Genomic DNA, 27,801 nt, shown 5'->3' on the forward strand with positions numbered 1-27,801 from the left:
ATGTACTTGTTTTCAAATATGCAATTGTTTCATATATGTTTTTATTGTGTTTGCTTCATAGGAAGAGATTATTAAATGAAATAAATAAATTAAAAATAAATTACATGCTAATCAGAAAATAGTGAACTCACAGTAATGACTTCCAGGTAACGGGTACTCTCTTGATAATTAAGGTACAGGGACGTAAAAGCATGATTTGGATTGTAAATGCAACTTTGGACATTTGTAATAATGATTCTATTTATTCTGTTATAGTTTCTCTGGCTTCTCTGGTAGGTTTACAGTTTCTTTTGCTACTTTGATACGTCTTAGAAATTCTACTATTGAGGGTAGCCATACACAAAGGAGGGCAGGGTGCCTGTACTTTTAACAGCTGCATAAATAAGTTTTGCAGGCTCAATTTTTCATGTGGGGGTTAGAAAAGCTATGCCTGCTAAAATTCCCTCTGCAACACAATTATTAATGGTACAGGAGCCCTATATCTGCCTTACTGCATTTTGCCAGCAGTAAAATAAAAAGACTGTTTTGGTGAAGGTTGTAATTATGAAATGATAAAGCAGATGGTAATTATCACGGCTGGGTTTGCTTTTGTCTTGAAGGGTCAAAATGTTTATTATGTACAGTAGTATGGGCTACTGGAAGTGGGATTATAAATCAAATAATAAATAAATAAAAATACATAATATACAGTAAGTTGTTTTTTATATTTTACAAACCACTTTGCAAAGCCATTTTGGCATTAAGTGGTTTATGAATTAATAAATCTTGTCATTAGTATTGTTGATAATAGTCTGTTAGAAATGGGTTGCATCCCAACTCAGTGGGAAGGGTATGTATTTAAGGACATGCATTTCATCATATAGTGGTCAACTGACCTTAAATGGGAGAAGTGAGGAAAGAAATCTTGACTTTCCATCTTCTGTTTTGCCTCGATGGTTTTTTTAAAATGGGGATGGAGACGGCAAGCCCAAAGAAAGGACTTCCCAAACTCTTCCTTCTACTTCAGGATGGCACATACCACACAGTGCCCTATCAACACTATACCTAGATAACATTTACAGCTAGCACAGGGGGTGCCAACAAAGCACCTATGGATGCACATGTGCCCGCAGGGGCTTTCCCTATCACCCAGAGTCCCTTTCCCCACTGAAATTAGGCTTGAAAAAATGTGTTTGCATGGTATGTGTTTATGGTGCCCATTATAGTTTGTCTGTTATAACAATAAGCCCATGGGCCCAAAAAGACTGGCAAGCCCTGAGCTAGCTAGAGTGCTTTCTGTTTATTGATTGTTTTATAAAAGATGGGCATGTTATACACTTGGGAGTACACAGAGATCAGTGACAGGCATGCTTTAATATCTCAGCTTCTACACAGAGCAAATGATCAACACTGCATCTGAGCTGTGTTCAAAGAGCAGGAGGGAAAAGGGAAAAGACAGAAGACTGGACTTCTCCCCCCCACCCCACCCTTAGCCTTCAATGGCTAAGTATCACAGCCAGCATCTTGCTGGCTTAGTATGTGACAACTTTCAAGTTTCTTGGGAGAGAGATGTGTGAATCATACTGAAGGGTATTGGGATGCTTTGATGCCTGTATTGTCCTAATATCTGCAACGAACAGATCTGCTTGAGTAATGTGCAAGATATAAAACCTGTTTTTCCTCTTTATTTTATATATAAAATATGGATTCTGATGTTATATAAACAAAAATACTATATAAACAACAGTGCCACTATTTGGAAGTGTACATTTTCACTTGGCCTGGGGCACCAAGTTACTCTGGTAGTTACAAAGCATCTCATGAAATATTATTCCCTGCATGAATCAATCCACTTGCAATAAGAAGTTGAAGAATGCCCTGCATTAAGGGGAAAACTGGTGCTTACATATTTCTCTCTCAAACTAGAATACTTAAAATGAGTTCATAATATTAAACATTAACTTCTGGGCATAGTCAATAGTAAAAAAAAAAAATAGCCCCTTAGTTAAGATGCAATCTTCTTCAACGGCACTGCCATTTCTGAATATTCCCGCATTCAGAGTCTTATGTATTGAATTTTAACTCTGTACAGATGGATGTGCACATTCAGCTTGTTTCCTGTTCTTTCCAGGCAGGATATCTGTAATCCAGTAGAGAAACAGAAAAGCGATTGCCTTGGCATGATCTGCAAAGGAGAAAGTGAATTCTTCATCAAATGTCAATAAGACAGTTTTCAGTAAACAAATTCCTAATGATAAAACAAAAAAATCTGAAACATAACATCTGTTTCCACTTTGGGGAAATATGAGGGGGAGGGGGGAACACTTATGCCCGGGAGCTACAGACAAGAACAAACCTCAAGATTGCAAACTCCTAAAACAAATAGTTGCAGCTATGACATGAGTTGCTTCAAGCAGGGATACTTACAGTATGCATCCTTAAGCACAGTCACTTAATATAAGGGGAAGAGAAACGTAATGTAATGAGTAACTTTAGATAAGGCCCTAATTAATTTAAGACTGGTATCCAATAAAGTAGTTCCATTAGTGCAAGGGTTTCCATGTGCACAACAGAACTTCCCCACCCTCTCCTCTCCTTGTGAGCCCTCCAAAACTGCTCCAGAGGGTTGAGGAAATCTCCGGCACAGATTTAGCGAGAGGGAGGAGAAGTTTCATAGTGCAGCCAGAAATCCTTGCGCTAATAGAATTACTTCACTGGATGCCGCCCCTAGTTCGTTCTTGTCTTGAATATGCTGGCCTCCCACTTTCCCATCCCCCTCCTCTTATTTCAATCCTCCTTCTAGATTCTTCTTCTATCCCTCCTCTCCTTTTTTTGCGTATAAGGATCTTCACGTTCTCATCCCTTTCTCCTTCTCTTCCTTGATTTCTCTTCTATATGCCTTCCTATTTTTTATGTCATGCTCAGTCTAATCTTCTGGACAGGTCTCTTAACTTCAGTTCATTTGTTCTGGCTTCTCCTCTGTCTGTGTCTGGATATCGGTCTTTCCTGTTCTCTTTCTTCTTTCACTAGGTCTGTGAATGCTTGTCATAGTCTTTGGCTCAACATCCATTCTTTTACATTTCTTGTGGTTTCTTTCCTCTACAACCTTCCCCATCCTTTCCTTATCAGCCTAAATTAGACTGTGAGCCTGTGGGCAGGGCATTGCCTTTCCCTAGTTCAGTGCCGCATAATTTTAGACATTTTATAAATAAATGAATTATTATCATATAAACTTGCTGTACATAAAGATCAGTGGTTTTTAAACACACGCTGTTCTCCATTACAACACATAACTGCACATCCAAACTACTTATTTTCTGGTAACAAGGTAACAAGAAAAAACAGCCACATGGGTGCTTTTTGTGGGTGTGTTCTGTAAAGTATGTCACTGGAAATAACCCAGAAATAGTGCTTTCAGGGTCATGCACTTGAATATGGATGGAAAGACTACCATCCTCTCCCACCCACCCAACCCTGGCAAAAGAGAAAAGAAAAAGGTGTGGGCTTGTATTGTATTTATATATTGCTTGTTTTTTATCTTTTTGTACACCGCCCAGAGAGCCTTCGGGCTTAGGGCGGTATATAAATTAAAAAAAAAAAACCCTAGTCATGTTTACTCAGAAGTAAAACTTACTGCATTTATTTCCAGGGAAGTGTGTATAGAACTGCAGTTGGAGTGTACGTGTGAAGCCCCCTGCCACAGAGGTCAATGACATGTAGAATTTTTCCACTGCTAATCAGCAAAAGGCAAAACACATCATGTTATGATGGCCCTCCTTGTAACTTTCTACATCTATGTTCTACCTGCTTTCTTGCAGTACATCTTCACAGGTGGTTCCTTGGATAAACTTGTTTCATGTCCCTCAAGCTGCAATTCTCATGGCCCCACAACCAGCACAACTATTCTCCAGCGTATGAGGGAAGACTGCTGCAGTCCACACATAGGAAGATACTCCCCCCCCCAACAATCAGGGGTGCTTAAAATATTTAAGGTTGGTATTTGCTGGAGCAAATATTTAAAGGGTATAGCCGCACTGTCTCCTATCTGTTTATTGTAAGTGCTAGGCATTTTCCAGTGCTCACTACTGTTGTATAATTACAGTTTTAAGTTGCCTCCTGTTTTGATTTCCTTTGCATACTATTTCTTTTTATTAATTGTAACACGTATAAGGAATCCAGATTGCACATGGCAGGTGAAAGGTAAGAACAGTGTCTAGTGACCTAGAGAATTCATAGATATATGGAAGAAAAGCAGTTAAAGGACAGTTGTGTGTTTTTAAAATAAAAAAATAAAAAAGCTCCTGATGGCAGACATTTTTAGCTCTTTAGTGGCTGATAATTTCCTAGGCAACAAGACAGAAAGCTATTTTCGACTTGATGCTTGCCAACAAAAAACCCAAAATGTTAACAGGCATACTTCAGAGAAGAGGGAACCCCAGGGAAGGAGAGCTGAAGAAGGAGTCCATAGCCGAGAAAAAGGAATGACTTTTAAAAACTTCTTGTGCTCTTGAGATTATGGATAACTAATTCTAAGAGTTCCCATTGTCGCTCACTATAAGCGGCTCTACCACTGTTCTCCTTAGCTCCCCTCAAGGCCTCATGGGATATTCTGTTCTCCACAGTGGCCTTCACATTTCCTGTTTTCCAGATGTTCCAAAATATATGAAGTACTGGCCAAAAGGGACTCCTTTGTAGTCAGCCCATTTACCCCTAGTCCACGCCAGTCTGCTTTGTTTTATTAGACTATGAATGGAAGCAGCTGGTTGAAAAAAATACTTCAAACAAGAAAACCCTCAACACTGAAAGCAAGGAAATCTGATTTCCCCTTTGAAAATAAATAATTTCCCAACAGAATATTTTAATAATGAAATATTTCAATTTATTCTGCTTTTGTATTAAAGCCATAAGAAGACCACCCTGCTCCCCATATTATAAGGCCTTTATATGGATTTAAATGCAAAGCTAGTAGTGAGACTTTCCAGCCTATTTCTGATGATTCCAGAAAGTGACATCAGTTTTAGGTGACATCAGCTCTAGTGAAACATTAAATCTTTCTAAGTGTACAACATGTGACTGGTTTTCAATCTCTGCGCGAAGGTCTGTTGCTGGCCAGTCAATTGCTTCCTAGTGGACAGTAGTAAAGGCACTCGTAAGCTATAGGAAGTACCAATGCATCCCTTATTCGAGCAGCAAATAAAGCCTTATGGAACTTCCAACATCAAACCGATGGAACTGTCTTCAGAGAATCACTCTGAGACCAACACCAGCCCTCAAGTTCAGTACACAAGAGGATGGCTTGCTTGCAACAGGTTTGGCGTTGTTAGGGATGTAATAGCCACGGCATTGACCCCTAACAGGATAAGCAGTCCCAGAACAGAATTAACTTGCAAGCCCAGTCGTGGCCTTCCTTTCTGCAAGGAAACATGACAATCAAAAAGAACATGAACACATATAATTTTAGTGACAGCTCTTAAGGTGCAGTGCATGACCCTGCACTAAGTGTGAATGTGTGAGCATACAGGGACTCACAGTAAAAAATCATGGCCACTTCGCTCCTCCTCTGGTCACCCTGCTGCCACAATATCTGGAGCTAAGTCGTGGTTTGGCTTAGAGTTATGTCCAAATCTGGACTTGTGGTCTCTCTCTCTCTCTCTCTGGATGAACCACAAGCTGCAGCCAAAGTTTGTTCTTGGCTTACCACTAGTGGCTTGCCTGGAATGAGACATATCACAACCCTGGGTTTGAACTTAATGCTAAGCCAAACCAAAGCTTAACTCCAGGTAGCATGGCAACAGGATGGTTGGGGGAGGATTGAAACACCTGCAGTTTTTATTGTGAGTACCCCCGTGTTCACGATTAGCCATGGTCTGACTTAGCATGCTGTGTGAACTGGGCCTACGGGTGGCCAACCTGCAATATGGATCCGTGCTGCTACCAGCAGAGGAAAAAGTCACACAGAGGAACAGAGACAGGTGGGGCTGTATGCGTACAGTAGCATGCGTATGTGCACTTGCCAAAAATGGCTGGGCACCACTACCGATATGGGTAGTGTGTTGGATATGGAGCAGGAAGGCTCCAAGCCATGAAGACTGCTAGGCTTCTTCTTAACCTAACCTAATTCAAGGTAAGAACAAAATGGGATGACATAGGCATGCTGCCCTGAGCTCCTTGCAGAACAATGGGAGACAAGTGTGCCTGACAATTCTGGGCAATACCCTATGCCCAATTCTAACTCCTTCCAATCATAGGTCAGGACCAAAGAGCTACTTCAGCTGCATCCAAATGCTTACCCACCGCATACCCACTGCCTTGAAACGGCGGGATTTTTGCCATTATAACTCTCTTTGAATTTCCCCTCCGTTTCAAAAGAGGTCTGCCATGTTAACACTGAAGGCTGTAACTGAATATGCCCAAGTCCACAATCACTTGGAGGATGCAAACCACCCAATGCAGTTCTTTGAATCCTGATGAATTTTTCCAAGTATCCCTTTTACTGTAGCCTTTCTAAACAGTATTTAAAAATCTGGAATTTGGGGGGAGAGCAATCTTATTTTCTCATTTTATTTGCCTCTTTCCTCTCATACCTCCATGCACACAGGTCAGTCACTCATTTTCAGAGTGAGGTGAAGTAAGGTGTGAAGAGAATTCTAGATGATCGCTTGAAACCATTGTGTGTTCTAGAAGGAGCAAGCAGCCAGATTTACAAAGACCAGTACACCTCAGCAGGACTATAAAAGAATGGGAACTGTGAACTATGTCTTGCAGCTATTCTTTTATTTTTCTAAATGAAAATAAAATGCACAGATTGCTATCCTGTAAGCTGCAGCCTTCCCCTCCACCAAAAAGTAACTACAGATTGGTGTGAAGTTAGAATAGAGCAGAATGAACTAGTACAAAAGAACATTGTTTGGCAGTAAAATATTTTGCTGCTAAGCATCCTCATCGTGAGTAAAAGGTTACAACCTTGTACACCAGAGGTGGGAAACCTTTTTCAGCATGAGGGCCAAATTCCCTTCTGAGTAACCCTCCTGGGGCCACAGTGCAGTGGGGGAGGGGAGAAGCAAAAGTCAGCAGAGCACTATGTGTGGTTTTTGCTTTTATACAGTAGGCACCGTACAGGGGTGTGCATTCATCACACACCCCTGGCAAGTAAGAAGCCTTATCAGAGTTTAAAGACACATATTAGCTAGTTAAAGACACACACAATAAAGGTGGATACAAAGCAGGGCTAGTGTAGTGTGCGACTCAGGAGGGTGTCTGGCCTGGGGAGAGTACCGAGGGCCACACAGCGAGACCTGGAGGGCCACATTTGACCCAAATGCCCCTGCTATATATTGCATATTCCTGCTATACGTGCTTACCTGGGTGCAAGTCCTATTGAACTCAACAGGCCTTCCTTCCAAGTAGACACGCCTAAGACTGCACTGTCAGTGACATTTAATTTTCTTATTGAATCTAGATGTGTGTGTGTCATGGACAGAGGAAATTAGCAGCCAAAACTGAGCTCACTATTCCAGTGATCCTTGGACAATAAATTTATGTAGTTAACATATTGTTTTTAGAAGCACATGGCTTGTTTTTCAAAAATAAAAATACCGTAATTAACTTTTTTTTGTGTACTGCTGGTTTCATAATATTAAAGAGAAATGAATGAACTTTCTTTCTGGGCCCTATGTCCCATAGAACAAAGAAATAAAGGCAAAAGAATTACATGAATCAGCCAAGAGGGAGTATAGAGATATTATATTTAGGCTTACTGTAGAAGGCACATCTAAAACAAAGCTACAGAATGCTACGTAATATATTTCCAGAATAAGCATGTGGTATGAAACGGACACACTTTTTAGCAGCTCTCTCTTGTTAAAATAGATCAAGGCTTCTTGAGATTAAAAAATCAGACAAAATTCTACCCATCAAAGATAAATAGGGAAATTACCATTTCAGAAGCAATGTCTAAGAATAAAATTCAATGTTGTTTGTTAGCTGTAACTAAGACCCTTTTCTCTAACAGACACACCTCAGTAACTTGGATGCAACGTTTGCATGCTGGTATCCTATATCGCTGCAGTGTCAGTGTGGGTTGCCTATCCATGGCTGAGGCTGATAACATGGTATCTCTCCCAGTGCAATGCTGACTGGATGGGAAAGACCTACACAACTGGGCATTACCTAAGAAGCGTGGTTCAACTGAAATGCAGCATGTGCCCCAGCACTATACTCTATTTGTCCTTTGTTCTGAGCAGTGAGCATGCTATTGCAAGGAATCAAAGAAAGCAACAGTAATTCAAGATAAGTATCTTCCCATCAGGGAAAGCTCTAGTGTGCGATTTCATGATGGAAATTGAACATTTAGACATGCTAGCTGTAGACAATACTGAGCTACAGGGACCAATGATCTGAGTAAAAGGCAGCTCCTTATATGTTCCTATTGACAGTGTGCTAGTTGATGTTTAGAGCACTTTTTTTGGTCACAGACCCCTTCGAGAATCTGATGAAAGCTATAGGCCCCCATAAATAAATACAATGCAGTTATTGAACTGCATCGGAAATTGCTTTTTTTGTGTGTGCCCAGTTCACGGACCCCCTGAAGCCCCTGGTTCAGAAGATTAAAAAACCCAGCCCAATATGCTATTCTGCTACAAATTTCCTACGTAGAGAGAGCTGTGCACAGCCCTCCGCCTGCCCTGTGGCTCCAATCTGGCGGGGGGCATCAGGCCGACCCACTCTGGATTGACTTGGGGACTAACCCCTGCACAAACCTGGACCCAAATAAATTTGGGGATGGGACTAATGTCTAATTAAACATATAGCCAGGGAGGGGCTGGGGAAAGCCACCTTGCATCTCTTTTCCCCCCTACCGAGACAGGGGTCAATTCTGCAGGGTGCTCCAATGCCTTCCCCCTCACCCATCAATGCCTCAGTGGAGGCACTGATCAGCAGAGGGGACGATCCTGCGCAAATGTTATTCCACAAACAGCTTTCCCTTAAGAAAGCCACTTACGGAGCATCATCAGCACCGTGCAGAATCGACCTCTCTGCTGATCAGCTGTTCACAGGAGCGGGTCATTCTGCAGGGTGTTGCGATGCCTCCCCCCCCATCAATGCATTTCATGCTGTAGCACACTTGTATCCTTGTAACTCTCACGCAATGGATCGCTGTCTCAGTGCCCTCTACCTTGCCCCCATTACATATTTGCAGAAGGTTCTTCTCTGCTGGCTGCACACATTTATTCAATTATTCTGCAACAGCCCGTTCTGGACTGGCTTTTACAGCAGGGTATACACCAGGAAAATCAAACACAGCAGTTTCCTTTTAAAAAAATAAATAGGTGTGTTAATCTCAGAACCTTATCGTACAAAACTTAGCTGTTCTTTTGTAGATCACCAAGCTCAATGGATTTTAAAAAAAATCCATTTCCAATGCAATGAATCAAGCATACAATTGATTGGATCCACAGGTGCACTAGCAGAAGAAATAGTGGCAGTGGTTCTGCTCTGTGTTGTAAAAAGCTAGCAGAAAACCCTATGACATTTGGGAAGAGACATTTTGTGCAACATCTGCAAAAGACTGCAACACAGCAAATGGAAGTACACTTCTGGATCTCAGTTCTCTTTTCTTACACAAGGATCATATACTAAGTTAGAAAAGACCCTTCCGCACACACGAAGCCTTCTGCTTATGAAAGGGGACCTTTGGATCCAACTTTATATATTTACACAGAAATTGTGTGTGATGCATAATTTTGCTTTTTCTGCATAGGCAAAAATCTCCATCCTAGTCTACAAGGAAAAGAACATTAACAGCCCATGAACTTACCAAGAGGCAACACTGACCGGGTATGGAACTCTTCTACAGCACCCTTTAGCTTTTCTACATCCTTCAGAAGTACAAGAGACGTCATCTCATGTAGTAGAGTGACGTCTGTTGAAGACATGCTGTGAGATTCAATACTCTGTAAAATCTCATGAATGCTTTCTGAATGCGAGTCTGCACATTTTGATTGCTCTGAGGAACAAACAAATAAAGAAAAGTAAACAGAGAAATATAGAGATGTTTCTTTAGGAAGATTCCTTTTGTCCAAGATTTATTAACTACCCTCACTTTTCAACATCACTTTATTATTTTGATTTCTAAAAACAGATGCCATGCAGCACTGACAGGGAATGACACAGAGAATAATTTACCCAGTTCTTTCCTTTTAGTCATAGAATCACAGAAATGCACCTTTATAATCTGCCTTTTTGAATCTTGCAAGATTCATTGTGACCGAACTAAGTTTGCATCAGAGCATGGACACAGAGGATGGAGACAGAATGAGCACATATTGGAAAGTTTCAGTAAACAGTGGTTGCGTGTGCATGCAGGAGAAAACCTGTGATTATTTATGTTCAAGCTAAAGCACTTAGAACACTTCAGAAAAATGCTCTATTACATCTAACGGCTGCCTATATGTGCATGAACAACAGCACCTCCTAGCACCTTCAGCAGCGATCTTAGTAGCAAGTGATGGAAAAGACCCGTCTCTGCTCAGACCATTGAAAGCTATGGCTGCTCCTCCGAGCATACAATACTGGGCTATATAGACAGGCAGAGCAATCCAAATTATAGGGAGCTAGCATAATTTATGCTGGTGTAATTTACCCGTTCCAAACTCTGTTCAGGAGCAAGGCTATTGCCGAGTCAGCCGAAGCCTGGCAGAGGAAAACAAGCCTCTCAAATAGAATCCAACTTATACTGCCCTTTTGGCTAGTGCAACATCCACCAGGTTGCTGGGTCACATGACCAAGCTGGATGGAGTTTGGAACAGGGATAAGTCTCCCCTGGCTCCACTGTGGAACACCCCTTTTTGGGGACTTATCCCAGCCTTGGCTCTGCCGGCTTCAGCTCAGCCGCCTGAACCCCAGCTGGGCCGGCTGTGCTGGGAGGGAGGCCTTATGCTGGCATATCTTTAGCTGAGCCGGGATGAGGGAACCCATGCTCATCTGGAGATCTGCCTATTCCAAACTCCATTCATTGCGGCAGATCTTGGGTTTGGACTGTTCCTTAAGAGTGTAACCTGATAAAAGGCTTGTTCTAGCTGTGCAGTTTTAACTCTGTAGTCTACAAAGAAAGCTTTCAACTAAGCTTCTTCTCCAAATTTTTCGATAAAATGAGAAAAATCATTGAGTACAACCACTTTTGAACCTGCAAAAGCATGATAATTTTATTAGAAATTAATGTGTACGTTTTATAGGAGGGCACTTCCACTCCAATCTTAGGACAAGCAAATTTCACTTGGAATCCAAAGCGTACGTAAGCTGTTCCACAGGGAGTTATTATGTGTGCAATGGATCACCATGACAATCTGGAGACATTTGTAGCAGTGCAAGTATCAAAGATACAATGGTTCAGTGACGTTTATGGATATGCTTGGTGAACCACTACTCATACTTTGCCATCTGGAGTGCTCTCTGTGTAGTATGGACTTCAAGTGGCCACCCTGTAAACTGGACCTTGGACATTTGTGCCAGTGTGTCTGTCCGAAATCATAGCATGAAGTCATATTCTGTGATATTGCCTAGTCACTTCAAGTCTTAGGTCAAACCTTTCTTGCCACAGGAAAAAAACAGCAAACACAGATCTGTATTATGCTGGCTTATACAGAAGAAAAGAGGAACCTCAGTCTTTAATACATGTAAGAAATATATTCCATTGAAATAAATGAAATTATTTTCAAGTATGCTCAAGGCAGGAGTAGCCAACGTGCTGTCCTTCAAATGTTGCAGGAGTTCAATTCCTGTCAACCCTTGCCAACATGGCCAATGGTCAGAGATTATGGGAGTTTTAGTCCGGCAACATGTGGAGGGGATCACGTTGGCTATATATGGATTAGAGGTAGGTAGAGAGTGGATGTCATTCAATGAAACAGTTGAATGGAGGGAGGTAGCCCAGAATGATGAAAAAGCGTAAGTAAAAAGTCACAGTATTATTCCATTTGTGTAAATTAAAATTGTATATATATAAAAAAGCCCAATGCGTTTCAGCTAATCTTATATAGCCTTCATCAGGGGATGCTTATTTTAAATTCTTCATTCAAAGTAATGATGATTCAGATTTTATTCAAAAGATTGTTGATTATCAGCAGCACGTACATCAGGCCGAATCTTTTTCATCATTCTGGGCTACCTCCCTCCATTCAACTATATATGGATTAGGACATCATTCTGGCGCCATGATCCACTAACAGTATAATCCTAACTATGCCTATTCAGCAATGAGTCTGACTGAATTCAATGGAGCTTACTCCTAGGTAAGTGCGATTGAGATCACAGCTTAAGATGGCAATTCTATGCACTTACTGGAGAATAAACACCAGTGAAAACAGTGGGACTTCAGAATAAACATGCATAGGTTTGTAATATTAGAGATTTTGTAGAGAAAATGCTTTGAAAACAGCTGTATGCCCACTGAAACACTTGTTTGCTCCAACAGAAGTAATGTAAAGATCTTTTCCTGTTTGTTATTACAAAGCCATTATTATCAACAGTGGGGCAGCATTCTTGGCTACTGTGATTAGGGTACTATACAAGGGGCTGTTACTTTGCTCACATTTCTTCACATTCCTGTTATGTCTCTGGCAGAGTTGTGACACCCTTATTGCAGGACAGCACGTTACAAATTCATTCCATAAAAGAGATCTATACTTTGGCTTTTGGGGGACTTGACAGATAAAGAGTAAGCATATATTTATTTCTCCTACTCAAAGATACTGATGATAGGGAAGAAATGTACCTACTCTCAGAGAAATAGATTTCTTGTGTTGCTTGCAAAAAATCCAGAATGTCATTTACTTTTTTATCTGTATCTTCAAAGCCTCCCTCCCTCTCGGGCTTATATGTGAAATCTATACCAGCTGGTTTTGTTAGCAAACCAGCTGCTCTCATTTTTTCCTTTTGCCGCTTCTTTTTCATTTTCCTCTTTTTGTTTCGACTTAGATTTGGGCCGTCTGTGTGCCGCAGCTGAAAGTTATCTTCAATAAGATTTTCATGCTTCCCATACTCTGCTTGGCTTCCATGTAAATTATCAGGGTTTTGCAAAACATTCTTTTGTTTCTTCCTTCGAATGCGCTTTCTCTGGGGTTGACCTTGATAACTCTCTTCTGTAGGTTTAAAAAAAACAGGTTGGGTTAGAAATAAAGTGAAAGGTAATAAGTGGTTTTGGTTGTGCTTGATATGAATGTCCCCTTTCTCCCATTTCTTTGATGCTTATGTATTTCTGACCTAGGTTGCAGAGGATTTGGTTCAGCTGCAATAATGATGATGATTCATTCAGCACATTCAAATGTACATACTACTTTACAGACCAGCTGAAGCCAAAAAAGAGAGGCAAGTATCTGCCACAAGGAGCTTACCGTCTGTATTTTGATAGGGAGACACAGGCCACATCCACACTATATAGTTAAAGTACTATAACACCAATTTAATACTCATCGCTTCCCCCAAAGATGCCTGGAAACTGTAGTTTGTTAAGGGTGCTGAGAGTTGTTAGGAGACCCCAATGGAAACTTTAGCTCTGTGAGAGGAACAGGAGTGTCCTAACAACGTTCAGCACCCTTAACAAACTACAGCTCTCAGGAGTCTGTGGGGGAAGGTATGGCTGTTAAATAGTGCTTTAAATGTTCTGGTGTGGATGTGGCCAAACACCAATAAAAGAGGAGAGAAAGGAAGGCAAAGGAAGCAAAGTGTGAGCGAGTGCTTGTTCACATACTTAGGATTTGGTTCAGCTGCGGTTAAGGGCCAAAGAGTAAAGCTATAGGGTTCATAGAAAAGGATTTGAAGGGAGAGGGATGGCATCATGGAGTGCCACCAATATCATGAGTACCTACATTTTAATAAACTAGAAGTGGGAAGACCCAAGTCGAAGAGAAGGACCACACTCAGTGGTGAAGCACATGCTTTGCATGCAGAAGGACCCAGGTACAGTCCATGTTACCTGCAGTTCAAAAAGTAGTAGGTGATGGGAAAGTAGTAGGTGATGGTCTCTTGCCTGAGACCATGGAGAGCCATTACCAGTTAAGACAGTATTGGGCTTAATGGGCCAGCGGTCTGATCTGGCATAAGGCAGCCTCCTATGGTTGTATAGCCCAGTTATATTTGGTGGTGTACTCTTGGAATACCCAAAGTTTCAGAGTCACACAGAATTCAACTACAGATTACAAGACAAATGAAAGGCACCTGTGTTTGCCTCATCACACTAATACAAGGCAAAGGCGGGGAGGGGAACGGGACAGGAGAGTGGTATTTAACCCTTCCTCTCCAGAAGATTTTCCTGAATAGATGCCTCCTAGCAGGTGTTCCAAGCCCAATTATTCCCCAGCTAGAAATAGGCTACACTGGAATAGTTTTTTTTTTTTTGGAGGGGGGGGGAATAAATATTTTTTAAGGGGGAATAATCCTTCCCTCGGAGGATGCACTACCTGCCTGATGAGTTTGTTGAAGTGATGCATAGTTCTGTCTTAAGTGGGAAAGGAGAGCTTGCTGGTTTACAGAGGTGAAACAATATGGAAGCAGAAGCCCCTGGTAAGCAGCACCAGTATTTCACTTAAGAACAAGGCCAAGTAAGCAAAACAAGTGTCCCCTCCCCTCATAGGTAGAAAAGGAGATGAAAGAGGAATACATAGCAGTGAGGGGTGCATACTGTTGAAACAGAATTTAGCTTTTTCAGTGTGCATCACTTTCTATTGTTAGTTCTAGTTTTTAAACGCAAGGATAACCCTCTGATCCAGACGGATCAGACCAAAAGATTCATCCAGTCCAGCATCCTGCTTCCCACAGGAACCAATCTGGGATGCTCACAAGATCGGCACTAGCCAACTCCTACTGCTGCTCCCCAGCATACTACCTCTGCTTCTGGAGGGTCCATCATAGCTGTCATTACCAATAATAATTGACAGTGCTTAAACCTGATCCTTCATCCAGGCAACAAAAAACACTGCTTGCATTTTTTTAAATGGAGCTGATTGCTCATTTAGACATTCTTTATTCTTCCTCCTATAGCATAGCTTTCTTATTTGCCTAATTATCCAGTTAGATTTGAGAACACGTAGTCCAGCCCTGACTCAGCTTTCAGCCTGTTTGGCTCAGAAAACAATATTTGTTCCCAAACCCTGATGTAATCCCTGACCCTTAACTTTATATCGGATATGCTGCTTCAGAGAGCACGTCTGCCTGTCAAAGCTAGTGAACCCTAGCCAGATTCCATGCTAACACATCAATCCCTTTATTTATGCCTTGAACTACTTCCTGTCTCAATTAATAACAATTCTTTTTGTGGCCCAACTAACATACAACCTCTCATAAATCTCACAAATACTTCTGTTATTTCACTCTTTCACTACATAAAACAAACTATTTATCCCACATCCTTGACAAGGCTAATTTAAACATTACAGCCCCAACACAGAGACCACCAAATTGCAGTTGTTTGTGGTGGAACTCCATGTAAACATTGAAAGGCCTCTTAACCTGTGCAGCAGCCCAAATATGAATAGCATCTTCATGTTGGCAGCATGTAGAATATAGTGTTTGCTTTGGGGGTGTAGCTTCTCCAGGGATTTAATAGGCCTCTGACTTTTCAACTTTCATTTAGGAAACAAAACAAGAGGGAGGAAACAAAATCCATCTGTGCCACAGAAGAAGACAGGGAAACAAAGGATTATAGGAAGTTGCCATATACTGAATCAGAGCATTGGTCCATCTAGAGCAGTATTGCGTACGACAACTGACAGAAACTCTCCAGGGTTTCAGACAGAGGTCATTCCGAGCTGTACCTGGAGATGCCAGAGATCGAACATGGCTCCTTCTGCATGAAAAGCAGATAATCTACCACTGAGCTACTGTCCCTTCCTCCAAATTCACAGAGAATGATGGAAGTTTTTTTCTTCTTTCCACTGCTGCCACCATTTGGCCAAGCATGCACAACCCATTGGCCATTCCTGCTAATGGGAGGCCTGTATATTCTTCCTGTATATTGATCTGGGCACCACATTCCTGCTTAGGCCTCCAGCCCACAAAGTTTATTTCCAAAGCAAGAATGCCATTATGGTGTATCCCTGTGGAGCAAAAGGGTAGCTGGACGGCTATATGGAAGGGCATGAACTGCCATCTTGTTGCAAGAAATGTGTGTGACCATGGTCCAATCAATGAGGAAGGAAAAGTGCTCTTTGAAGTGGATTCTTATTCAGGGATGATTATGCCCTGGCACCTTTATTTTGAAATAAATAAATAAATAAATAAATAAAATGCATGGCCACATGTGATCCAGATGTTATGGAGAAATAAAGTTGAATATCAACAGTATATTGATTCACTAATAGGCAAAAAACATTGCAGTTTAAGAATGTACCTATAGCCCACAGATATTTCTATCAAACTTTAAAAAGCAGGGAAATTAGGCAGCTATAGTGAATGCACCAGGGGAACAGGAGACCTGAAGTCCTCTCTGAAATACTATACTGCCCTACAAATTTGTAAAAATGCAACACAATTTGGGTTTGTCTTTCACAGTCCAATCCACTTCCTGTGTAGCTTGGAAGAATTTGGTAACGTGCCTCTGAGCATATGGTGAGTGGTGGCAACACCTGCCATCTCCAAAGATGGAGAATTATATTTTTGTGTGTTTGTTGGTGTTCTTCTTACTTTGCTTCTTTCTTGTGTTGTTAATGTTTCTACAGAGAATCTAAACAAGAAAATGTTATTTCCCTCATTCTTCATCTTAGAAATCTGTGTCAAATTTATTTTTATTAATTTCAAAGCGTTTTTATTGGTCAATGTCATATGATGGTGAAGACAGCCTTTTGTGTTTCTATTTTGGGTGCATTAACACTTGAATCTGAAACTGCAGTTTGATGTAAAACCATTGCCTTCCTCTGAGGCTGAGAGGCAGTGACTGGCCCAATGTCACCCAGTGACCTTCATGGCTGTGTGGGGATTTGAACCCTGGTCTCCCAGGTTGCAGTCCAACACTGGGAGAGGAGGGGAAGAGATTGGGTGGGTGGGCACTGGGCAGAGGGAAGCCCCTTTCCTTTCCAAAAGGAAAACACTGTGAACAGTATCATTGCTTTTCAGCGTTTCCCCCACCTTCTTATTCTACAGCAGGCACATGTAGCCTCCCACTCAAATTTAAACCAAAGCTGTCCCTGACCGCATCCACACCAGGCCCTTATTTCACTTTGGACAGTCATGGCTTCTCTCAAAGAATCCTGGGAAGTGTAGTTAGTGAAGGGTGCTGAGAGTTGCTAGGAGACGCCCTGTTCCCCTCATAAGACCTTCAGTCAGAGTGGCTGACTGTTAAACCAGTGTGGCCACTGGAGCTCTCTCAGTGGAATAGGAGTCTCCTCTCAGCACCCTTCACAAACTACACCTCCCGGGATTCTCTGAGGGAAGCCATGACTGTCTCACGTGAAATCAAAGTCTGGGGTGGGTGTGGCCCCGATTAGTCAAGCTCAGCAGCTGTGAGTCTGGCTTTCAGAACACTGAGAGTTGGTTCTTACTAAGCATGCCCAATGTTATAATTGGGTTCAAGCCAAAATTTCTTAAATTAATTAAAAATCAGCCAGGCATTTTTTAACTTTTAAACTGCAGAAAATGATGATCAGAGTATGGGGCAAGGTCAGTAACAGGATTACAGGTACTCTGTGAACATGGCTGATTTTTAATGAATCTTAACAAATTATAAGAACTCAGAGAAAAAAGTCCAAAAGATCTCTGTCCCCCCCCTCTCATTTTAGACTTTGAACTCTCTATTCTCTCTCTGACTATTTTGTGTATCACCATGAAAATGTACAGGGTTGTTAAGCAACCGTTTCTGAGTTCAGGACTATAAGTTTTGTAAGGTTTTGTTTTGAAATGAGCTTATGGGAAGCATCAGAATGGCATGGGGGTATTTTCAATTTAACATTGCGGAATGTGAAAAATCCACGCTGGCTATAGTATACAGCCACACAATGGTGACATTGTGTTCCAAATCCCCTAATGATTTTCATTTCTAGAAATCATTAGGGGATTTGGAACACAAATGTCAACAATACACTAATTACCCAATTCAATATTGTCAATATACTGGTGATATTCAACCCTATTTCTCCATAACATCTGGATCAGATGTGGCTGTGCAGGGACTAGACAGGTGCAGGGACTAGACAAGTCAGATGCATGTTCTGGATGGGGTTGCATATTCTCTGAAGGAGTAGCTACATAGCTTGGGGGTTCTTGGATCCACCTTTGTCACTGGAGGCCCAAGTGGCTTCAGTGGCTAGGAGTGCGACCATTCACCTTATGCCCAGAGGCACATGTTTACCAAATTCTTCCAAGCTACACAGGAAGTGGATTAGACTGTGAAAGACTAACCCAAATTGTGTTGTATTTTTACAAATATGTAGGACAGTACAATATCTCAGAGAGGAGGTCAGGCCTCCTGCTCCCCTGGTGCATTCACTAAAGCTGCCCAACTTCCCTGCTTTTTAAAGTTTGATAAAAAAAAATCTGTTGGCTATAGGTACATTCTTAAACTGCAAGGGTTTTTTGCCTATTAGTGAATCATTACTGCCTAAGCCTAACTACCTCATAGGAATATTTTAAGGATAAAATGAAGGGACAGGAAATGTGCTCCATTCTGAATTCCTTGAAGTATGGGCAGGATATAAAATGTAATTGAAATAAGCATAGTTTGCAATTCTGTAATCCTCTCTCGTTTGTAGCAATGCCATTGACTATGATAAGGCTATTTCAGAAAGCTGCCAAGACAACCCTGACAGAAGAGAATAATATGTGAGGGTCTGTGTTACTGTCTTTAAAATGCTTTATTTCCCCTAGCTTGGCCTTTAGCATCCAATATTTGTCTGGAGCCTTCCCTGTAACTCATCCCCAGTCCTTACAATAATAAATTTGTTCTAAAGATGAGGGCTGTAACTCTGTTTCTCCTACCTCTCCTTTCTCAAGCTTTGTTATCTCAGATATACGTCCTCTCTTTTAATACCGGCAACAGACCTTCAGTTCCTCCTTAGCTGACAGATGGGTGACTCACTACAGAGCAGTTTGTGATACTTTCTATGAAGGTAGTGGTGGTGGTGGTGGTGGTGGTGGGAAATAAAAATACATTTGCAATTCAACATTCTAGCACTGCAAAGACCAAAATAATGTGCACTATGTACCTACATTCAAGAATGTTTCACATGCATGACATTTGAAATAACCATCTTTTAGGAGAATACAGGCAGATGGGAGGTAGAACAAATGCCTGTAAATATCAGCAATGTAAAAGGCAAAAAATTAATTAGAAAAAAATACTGAAAAATACCAGAGCTCAAGTAGCATGGATGTTTAAAAAAAAAATCAAATCCCACGTTTCTGAATAATTTCTTTTTAAAATTAGTACAATGCACATTGACATATCTATCAATTTCTCCATGTAAGGAAAGGGATTGTGTTCAGCATCTCACCATGCAAAATAGACCATTTTCAGCATGTCACCTCGGGCATGGTTTGGAGCTCTGAGACATCTGGAGTGTCATGGAATGTTGCAGGAAACTGTTTAGGGGCACCTGCAAAACCAAGTACCTTCATTAGATCTCTCATGTATAGGTGTGGGTCACACAGGGCTCTGCTTGTAGCCTGCTGGCCTTTCACCTATTCCAGTCACAAGCCTACCATGGTTATAAGGACCTAGGAAAGGGGGATGCAGCAATGAGGATGGGCTCTCCAGCTCCTTCCCTGCTGGTAAAGGCCCCTGTGTTCCCAGAGGGGAAATGAGGCTATTTGCATCAATTTCCACCATAGAGAAGGTCCTCTCATGCTTGTGCATCTCTAGAGAAAACTGTCCCATCTCTGTGTCGCTTACACTCAACATGTTACTCATAATGAGGCCTGTCTTTTCTGCTCTAGTTGGATCAGGGTTATCAGTAATCAACTGTCCTGCGAGAGTAATCCTGACGAGCTTTTAAGATTCTTTTGAAACTCCTTTTTTAGATTTCCCCCTTCCATTACATTCTAAATAAATATCACACTCCCTCTCTTGTGGGGCACAATTTAGAATAGCAGCACAGTATAAAAGTTGATGCATAGGCATCAATAAGAGAAATCAGAATAACTGGAAACAGTGAAAGCTGCAAATGTTTGCCTTGATACATGCATAAAATAACACATCAGCTTATATGTATCTTATATCTCAACAATGGACCATTGAAGAAAATCTGACTGGTCTTTTGTATTTCAATTATATTTAGAAGTCACTTGAACATCATTTCCAATAACAAACAGAAACATTACTGTAATGTTGACACAGTGACTACAGTATTTAATATTTAGAAGCAGGCATCAGTGTTATTGTGAACTCTTAAGTATATTTGTTCCCTACATTCTTTGCATGAAGTTAATGTGGGGTACACACACTTGCAAGGAAGTTCTTTTGAAGATTTCTAGCATTGTTTTGATCTTAGCATGGAACATGACAGCATGAGATATGTCCAGCTCAGATGATGAAGCAATCATCACCAGGATATCTGAAAGATCATCTTACCCCTTATAAACCCAGTCTATCACTGTGCTCTGCAGGTGAGGGCCTCCTGCAAATACCATCTTACCAGGAGATCTGTTCTGTACAACATAGGAAGTGGACCTTTAATTTTAGGCAGGTGCTATTTCTGTTATCTTTTTTGGCACCTACTGAAAGCCTTCCTCTTTCAACAAGGCTTTTAAGTAGAAACTTCACCCTAGTCTGTGTCGCAAATGCTTTTTAAGATGTTTTAAGCTTTTTAAAAAAGAATTTTTAAATTATATTTTAATTTTAAGTTGTTTTGTTTTTAGTGTTTTATCCCTTGTTTGTCACCCTGGGATCCTTCTGGGAGGAAGGATGGGATAGAATCATAATAAACTTTAAGTATCGTGTATTTTACGTCTACTTCAAAATAAAATTCCATTATTTTAAGAAAAAGTCTCATGCAATTGCCTGGCACCACACTTTCCCTAGTTTTTAGAGGACTTCTCTAGAATGTTGTGTAAAGCACACAACTGTACCCTGGAGAAGAAAGATCCTGTGCATAGGACACTTGTCCCACTCCAGGAGCTGCTTGCCAAGTGATCTTTCCTGTTCCAAGCTAGCAACCTGCAATATTGTAAGGACATTTTGATTGTAGGAGTTTCATACGTAGCTAGCTTGGAAATCGTATGCTTGGAAGCTGGGATACGGTTTGGCAAAGAGCACCTTGAGCCAAATCAGATTTTGTCATCCTGTGCCACTCAATATGCACTAAGTTAAACTGACATTTGTTTATAGAAGCAAGCAGGTGCATGAGGACAGAGGACAGCACTGCAATTCTATTTTCTTTTTAACTATTTAAAACCAAAAACAAAAAAGGAAGAAATGGTCAGTGTTAGCTTTGAACAGAAATCATTGAATGATGATGATCTTGATGTGTTAAGACAGCAGGCTAGAGTGTTTCTTCAAGTAGTTATACCCATCAATCCTTTCAGATTATGGTGGTGGATTACAGAGTCTCGTTGGCCAGCAACAAGATTGCCACAGTCCATTATTTTGAACAAATAAACCTTCTGTATCTAGTATCAGCGGGAAACCTGTTTATATGGTACAAGGGCATACTAAATAAGGAAAACAGAAAGCAAAACCAAGCAGAGTTTTCTGGGGCGTTAACCGTATTTCTATTCTAGGCCTAGGCAATAAACCCTGATTTTTATATTATATAGAAGCCTATCAAGTATATCATTCACTACTTAAGCTAACTTCCTTATACAGCTTGGGACCACTATAGTCAAAGGACCGCCTTTCCCCACATGAATCTGTCTCCAAGATCATTATCTGAGGCCCTTCACAGGGTGCCACTGCCAAAAGAGGTTTGGAAGGTCATAGAATCATAGAAGAGTAGAGTTGGAAAGGGCCTATAAGGCCATCAAGTCCAACTCCCTGCTCAATGCAAGAATCCAGATCAAAGCATTCCCGACAGATGGCTGTCCAACTGCCTCTTGAATGTCTCCAGTGTCGGAGAGCCCACTACCTCTCTAGGTAATTGGTTCCATTGTCATATGGCTCTTAGGAAGTTTTTCCTGATGTCCAGTAGAAATCTGGCTTCCTGCAACTTGAGCCCATTATTCCGTGTCCTGTACTCTGGGACCATCGAGAAGGGATCCCGACCCTCCTCTGCGTGACAACCTTTCATGTACTTGAAGAATGCTATCATATTTCCCCTTAGTCTTCTCTTCTCCAGGCTAAACATGCCCAGTTCTTTCAGTCTGTTCTCATAGTACTTTGTTTCCAGTCCCCTGATCATCCTTGTTGCCCTCCTCTGAACCTGTTCCAGTTTGTCTGCATCCTTCTTGAAGTGCGGAGACCAGAACTGGACACAGTACTCAAGATGAGGCCTAACCAGTGCTGAATAGAGGGGAACTAATACTTCATGCAATTTGGAAACTATACTTCTGTTAATGCAGCCTAATATAGCATTTGTCTTTTTTGCAGCCACATCGCACTGTTGGCTCATATTCAGCTTGTGATCAACAACAATTCCAAGATCCTTCTCACATGTCATATTGCTGAGCCAAGTATTCCCCATCTTATAACTGTGCATTTGGTTTCTTTTTCCTACGTGTAGAACTTTGCATTTATCCCTGTTGAATTTCATTCTGTTGTTTTCAGCCCAATGCTCCAGCCCATCAAGGTTCCTTTGAATTTTGTTTCTGTCTTCCACGGTATTAGCTATGCCCCCCAAATTTGTATCATCTGCAAATTTGATAAGCATGCTCTGTACCTCCTCATCCAAATTGTTAATAAAAATGTTGAAGAGCACGGGGCCCAGGACGGAGCCCTGTGGTACCCCACTCGTTACTTCCGCCCAGTTTGAGAAGGAACTATTGATAAGCACTCTGAGTACAATTCTGGAGCCAACTGTGGATGCACCTGATAGTTCCATCCAGCCCACATTTAGCTAGCTTGCTAATCCAAATATCATGGGACACTTTGTCAAAAGCTTTACTGAAGTTGAGATATATTATGTCCACAGCATTCCCAGAGTCTACAAGGGAGGTTACCCAGTCAAAAAGGAGGTAAGATTAGTTTGGCAGGATTTGTTCTTCATAAATCCATGTTGGCTCCTAGTAATCACGACATTGTTTTCAAGGTGCTTACAGACTGACTGCTTTATAATCTGCTCCAGAGTTTTTCCAGTGATTGATGTTAGGCTGACTGGTCTGTAGTTCCTTGGTTCCTCCTTTTTGCCCTTTTTGAAGATAGGGACAACATTAGCTCTCCTCCAGTCATCTGGCACTTCACCAGTCTGCCATGATTTCATAAAGATAATAGACAGCGGTTCTGAGAGTTCTTCAGCCAGTTCCTTCAATACTCTAGGATGCAGTTTATCGGGCCCTGCCGATTTGAACAAAGTGATTTAGGTATTCCTTGACCATTTGTCTATCAATCTCAAGCTCCAATGCTGCCCCTTCTACTTCATGTTACCCGGGAGGGTCATAGACCCTTTTTTGGGAGAAGACTGAGCCAACGTAGGGATTGAGCATTTTCTTTGTCATCTGTTATCATTTTGCCATCCTCACTGAGTAGCTGTGCCACCATTTCTTTTCTCTGTCTTTTACTATGGATGTATCTGAAGAAAGCTTTTTTGTTGCTTTTAGTATCCCTCACTAACCTCAGCTCATTCTTAGCTTTAACCTTCCTGACACCATCCCTGCAATTCTGTGATATCTGCCTGTCCTCTTCCTTTGTGGCCTGGCCTTCTTTCCACTTCCTGTATGTGTCCTTTTTCATTTTCAGGTCAGCTCTAAGCTTTTTGTGAAGCCACATTGCCTTCTTCTGCTGTTTCCCCCTTTTTTCCTTGTTGGAATTGCTTGCCATTGTCCCACCCATCTTGGACTCCTTTTCTCCTTAGGGTTGCTTGCCATGCAACCCTACTTACAATTCTTCTGAGTTTATGAAAATCAGCTTCCTGAAGTCTATGGTGTGCGTATGGCTACTCTCAGCTTTTGCTTCTGTTAAAATCAAGAATTCAAGTATGGTGTGGTCACTTTCTCCCAGAGTTCCTGTAACTGCCACTTCATCCACCAAATCATCTCTATTGGTTAGAATCAAGTCCAGGATAGCTGATCCTCTGGTTGCTTCCTCCACTTTCTGTAGGAGAAAGTTATCTCCAACACAAGTCAGAAATTATCTTGGAGGGGCCGTGTTTGGCAGAATTCATCTCCGAACAGATATCAGGGTAACTGAAGTCCCCCATTACTACTACATCTTGCCTCCTCAAAACATTGGCAATTTGCTTTTCAAAAGTTACATTCTCATCTTCTCCTTGATTGGGTGGTTGGTAGTAGACTCCAGCACCACATTCCTTTTATTACTTGCCCCATTAATTTTAATCCAGATACTCTCGATGGAGCTACCAAGCTCTTCTTCCTGTATTTTTGTGCAGGGATATATGTTTTTAACATATAGTGTGACTCCACCTCCCTTTTTATTCCTTCTGTTCTTTTTGAACAAGTTATATCCTTCAATTGTTGTATTCCAGTCACAGGAGTCATCCCACCAAGTGTCAGTTATACCTATCAGGTTGTAATTACCCTCCTGTATTAAGAATTCAAGTCCGTGCTGCTTGTTTCCCATGCTCTGCACATTAGTGTACAGACATTGAAGACCATGTGATTTATGGCTTGGCTTTCTTGCTACATTTTTCTGAGGACCGTTACTAGGCCCTATTAGAGCCGATCTCTGTTCCCATTACTGTGCACAAGCCTTCATCAGTCGTTACCACCAAGTTCACGTCTCCCTCCCCCTTAGGATTCAGTTTAAAGCCCTCCTGATGAACTTCTCCATGCTGTGACCAAACACATTCTTCCCAGTCCCTTTAAGATGTAATCCATCACTTGCCAGCAGTCCATCTTCCAGGAAGCATAGCCCGTGGTCCCAGAATCCAAATCTCTCACATGGGCACCACCTTCGTAGGCATTCATTCACATGGAGTATTTTTCATTCCCTTTCTACTCCTCTTCTAAGTACTGGAAGGATGGATGAAAAAGCTATCTGGGCCCCAAAGTCCTTGAGTTTCCTTTCCGGAGCTTCAAAGTCTGATGTGATTTCTTCATAGCTCCGTTTGGCAGTATCATTTGTTCCCATATGGATGAGAAGGGATACCTGTTGGTGGGCTTGATGAGTGATGGCAACCCTTCCATCACATCTCTAATCCGTCCTTCTGGTAGGCAGCATACCTGGCGAGTCCACAGATCTTCTCTGCATACTTGGGTTTTGATCCCACGCAGTAGGGAGTCTCCCACTACTAGTATTCTTCTCTTCTTGTTGTGGGGTGTGGTTTCATTGCCCCTGCTTGATTGAGCTTCAGCCTCTTGCTCGTTGTTGCCTGGGTTCTCCTGTAATTCTTCCACCACAGGCTGTTTTCCAATCTCAGCCTCGACTGTTTGAAAGCAGTTCCATAGCTCCACTGGTGAAGGTTCTAGCTCTTCTGCTCCTAACTGTCACCCTTTCCCACAGAGTTTCCTCCACTTCGTTGTTCCTCTCCAAAGCAGTCTCCTCTTCTGCTCCCACATGCTCTTGCTCTTCCACCTCCACTTCTCTTCGTTGCTGTTCCAGCATTCTGTCTAAGAACTCTTCATCTTCTCTTGTAGTCCTCAGTGTGGCCACCCGCCATTCCAGGCCTATCACTTTTTCTTCCAACAATGCCATACGCTTGCACTTGTTGTATGTGTACGCCATGTTGTTCTCAGGTAAGAAAACAAACCTGGCACACATCTTGCAGGTCATAACCACTGAAGTATCCTTCCTGTTCATACTCTCTTGTACCTTTTGTTTCTTTGTAACTACTTGTTTTGGAGTGGCCTGTGCTTTGTCCTGTCCTACTTCAGGGTAAACTTGAGAGTCCCACTGGTATGTGGTGAGCTGTACAAGGAGAATTAGTAATTATTTTTTTAGGGTCCTCCCCCTTGACCTCCCCTGTAGAACACCTTGGTCAAACTCCTGTTTGCTCTCCATGTTTGCTTGCTCTGGTTGCTTGGTCTCTGAAAGCTGGCTTGCTTATATCTCCTCACCTGTGGACCAACTGAGACAGTTCCCTCTGCTCTGCTCTGCTCAGTTAGGAGTTAGGAAACAGAATGACAACAATGTCGTGACAACAAAGCCAACCTTCTTTGTAGTAGCCCCTGCTTATTGAACACTCTCCCCAGGGAGCCTGGCCTAGGACCAATCCTGTCATTGTTTGGGGCATTTGGGTAAGACCAATGATATTATGTTGTTAAACCTGTTTTTAATGTGTTTTTGTAATGTAATTATTGTATTTTTATTTGCTTTCAAATTGCTTCAGGGCTTTTTAGTGGGAAGTGATATACGAATTTAATAAACCTAAACCTTACAGCAGCCTGCAAGTCTGTTATTTTACCAAGAGCAGTTTGTTTTCTCTCTTCCACCCCCAGCAAAGCTGTAATGCACAAAAAGGCTAGTTAAAGAGCCATGTTCTGACATCCATCCATGTTATCTATTAACAGATTTCTATATGTAACCTATAGAAGATCTGTTATTAAATTAAGGATGCTTCTAGATCTGACATTTTTCATGGCCTCCCCAACCAAAAAAATCAGTGAAATTGGTGGTGTAGTACACATTCTGCTCACATCTCATTAAAAATCTTGCACCTCATTAAACAGCTCTCACTATTTTATTTTATTGAAAGCATTTGTATTTTACTCTGGCACTGATGATAAACTATTAGTGGCAATCCTGCTTCTAAAACCCAATACAAAGATAAAATAAAGCAGAGGAAGCCATAACTGGCCATCAGTGCTTGTATTAGGACCAACCAAAGCGTCACAAAATAGTAAGCAACCAAAATGGGCGTGAGAAAGTTTCTCTCTTCTTACCTTCCACATTTTACTTACTAGGATGAAGGTTGATTACTGTTCTGTGACATGTTGGATGGCCCTAATAATGGCATTGCCCGATTGTGAATAACAGACACAAGTCAGAAACAATTATTTTGCATGGCTACAAAATGTGGCTTGGTTCAAAATTCAAAATCATTTCTCATGTAGGCACATTTGAGGAAGGACTGCCTCACAATACAATATTTATGAGCTTTAGGAATAAGGGAAGGAGATATATCCCCACATGAAGTGTTTTGCAAGCTTTGTAAAAAAATTTTAAAAAAACATATTCTTAAAGGTTGGCATTTCAGCACTGGAACTGAAATAAATATGCTTTGCAGGCATTAGCTTCCCTTCCCTCAAGGGAAAAAGTATCACAAGGCAGGTGTGTCAGGGCTTCATTACAGAGGAGCAAGGCATCTAACTTAATTTTCAGTGAAGTTGTACATGTTCTGACTGGTGCTAGGGTTTCAAATTGCCTTATTGATGTATAGAGCTATCTGCACTGAACTGCTGCCAGGCTATTAATCTAAAAGCCTTCAGAGTATGCCCCTCCCCCACACGTCTCTTCTTTGACTCTCATCTGCACCCATATCACTTTTTCGATGTGGACAGCACCTGTTGTTGAGGCTACATTTATTCAAATGGCATTTAAAGATACAGGTTCACTTTCAAACCCAGATAGCGAATAAGAACCTCCTTTACATATAATCGTCCAAACACTCAAAGCTAGTCTCTGGGATTGTCATAAAGTTCCATCTATTACTATCCGTTAAGTGTAATTGCAAACCACCAGCTAATGTTATTTCCCCTTGTTGTATTGTTCAACAGTACACCATCAACCCAAACCTCCAAGACGCACAGCGTTAGTGGAATTGATCTTCATTACATTTAATGAATGTAAGG

At 41.5% G+C, this 27,801-nt stretch overlaps 1 protein-coding gene across 1 annotated transcript in view; it reads right to left on the minus strand.

The window, feature by feature from the left end:
- Window positions 1–1,637: 1,637 nt before the first annotated feature.
- Window positions 1,638–27,801, minus strand: part of ERICH1 (glutamate rich 1) — an 80,067-nt gene continuing 53,903 nt past the window's right edge. Inside the window, exons 4-6 of the mRNA XM_061622888.1 lie at window positions 12,756–13,118; window positions 9,797–9,985; window positions 1,638–2,164 (exon numbers count right to left, since the gene is read on the minus strand). Of these exons, the coding sequence (XP_061478872.1) occupies window positions 2,058–2,164; window positions 9,797–9,985; window positions 12,756–13,118 (659 nt within the window). The 3' untranslated portion in view covers window positions 1,638–2,057. The remainder of the gene's footprint in view (window positions 2,165–9,796; window positions 9,986–12,755; window positions 13,119–27,801) is intronic.

This window comes from Rhineura floridana, chromosome 4, assembly GCF_030035675.1.
Source record: "Rhineura floridana isolate rRhiFlo1 chromosome 4, rRhiFlo1.hap2, whole genome shotgun sequence".
NCBI classification, from domain to species: domain Eukaryota; kingdom Metazoa; phylum Chordata; class Lepidosauria; order Squamata; family Rhineuridae; genus Rhineura; species Rhineura floridana.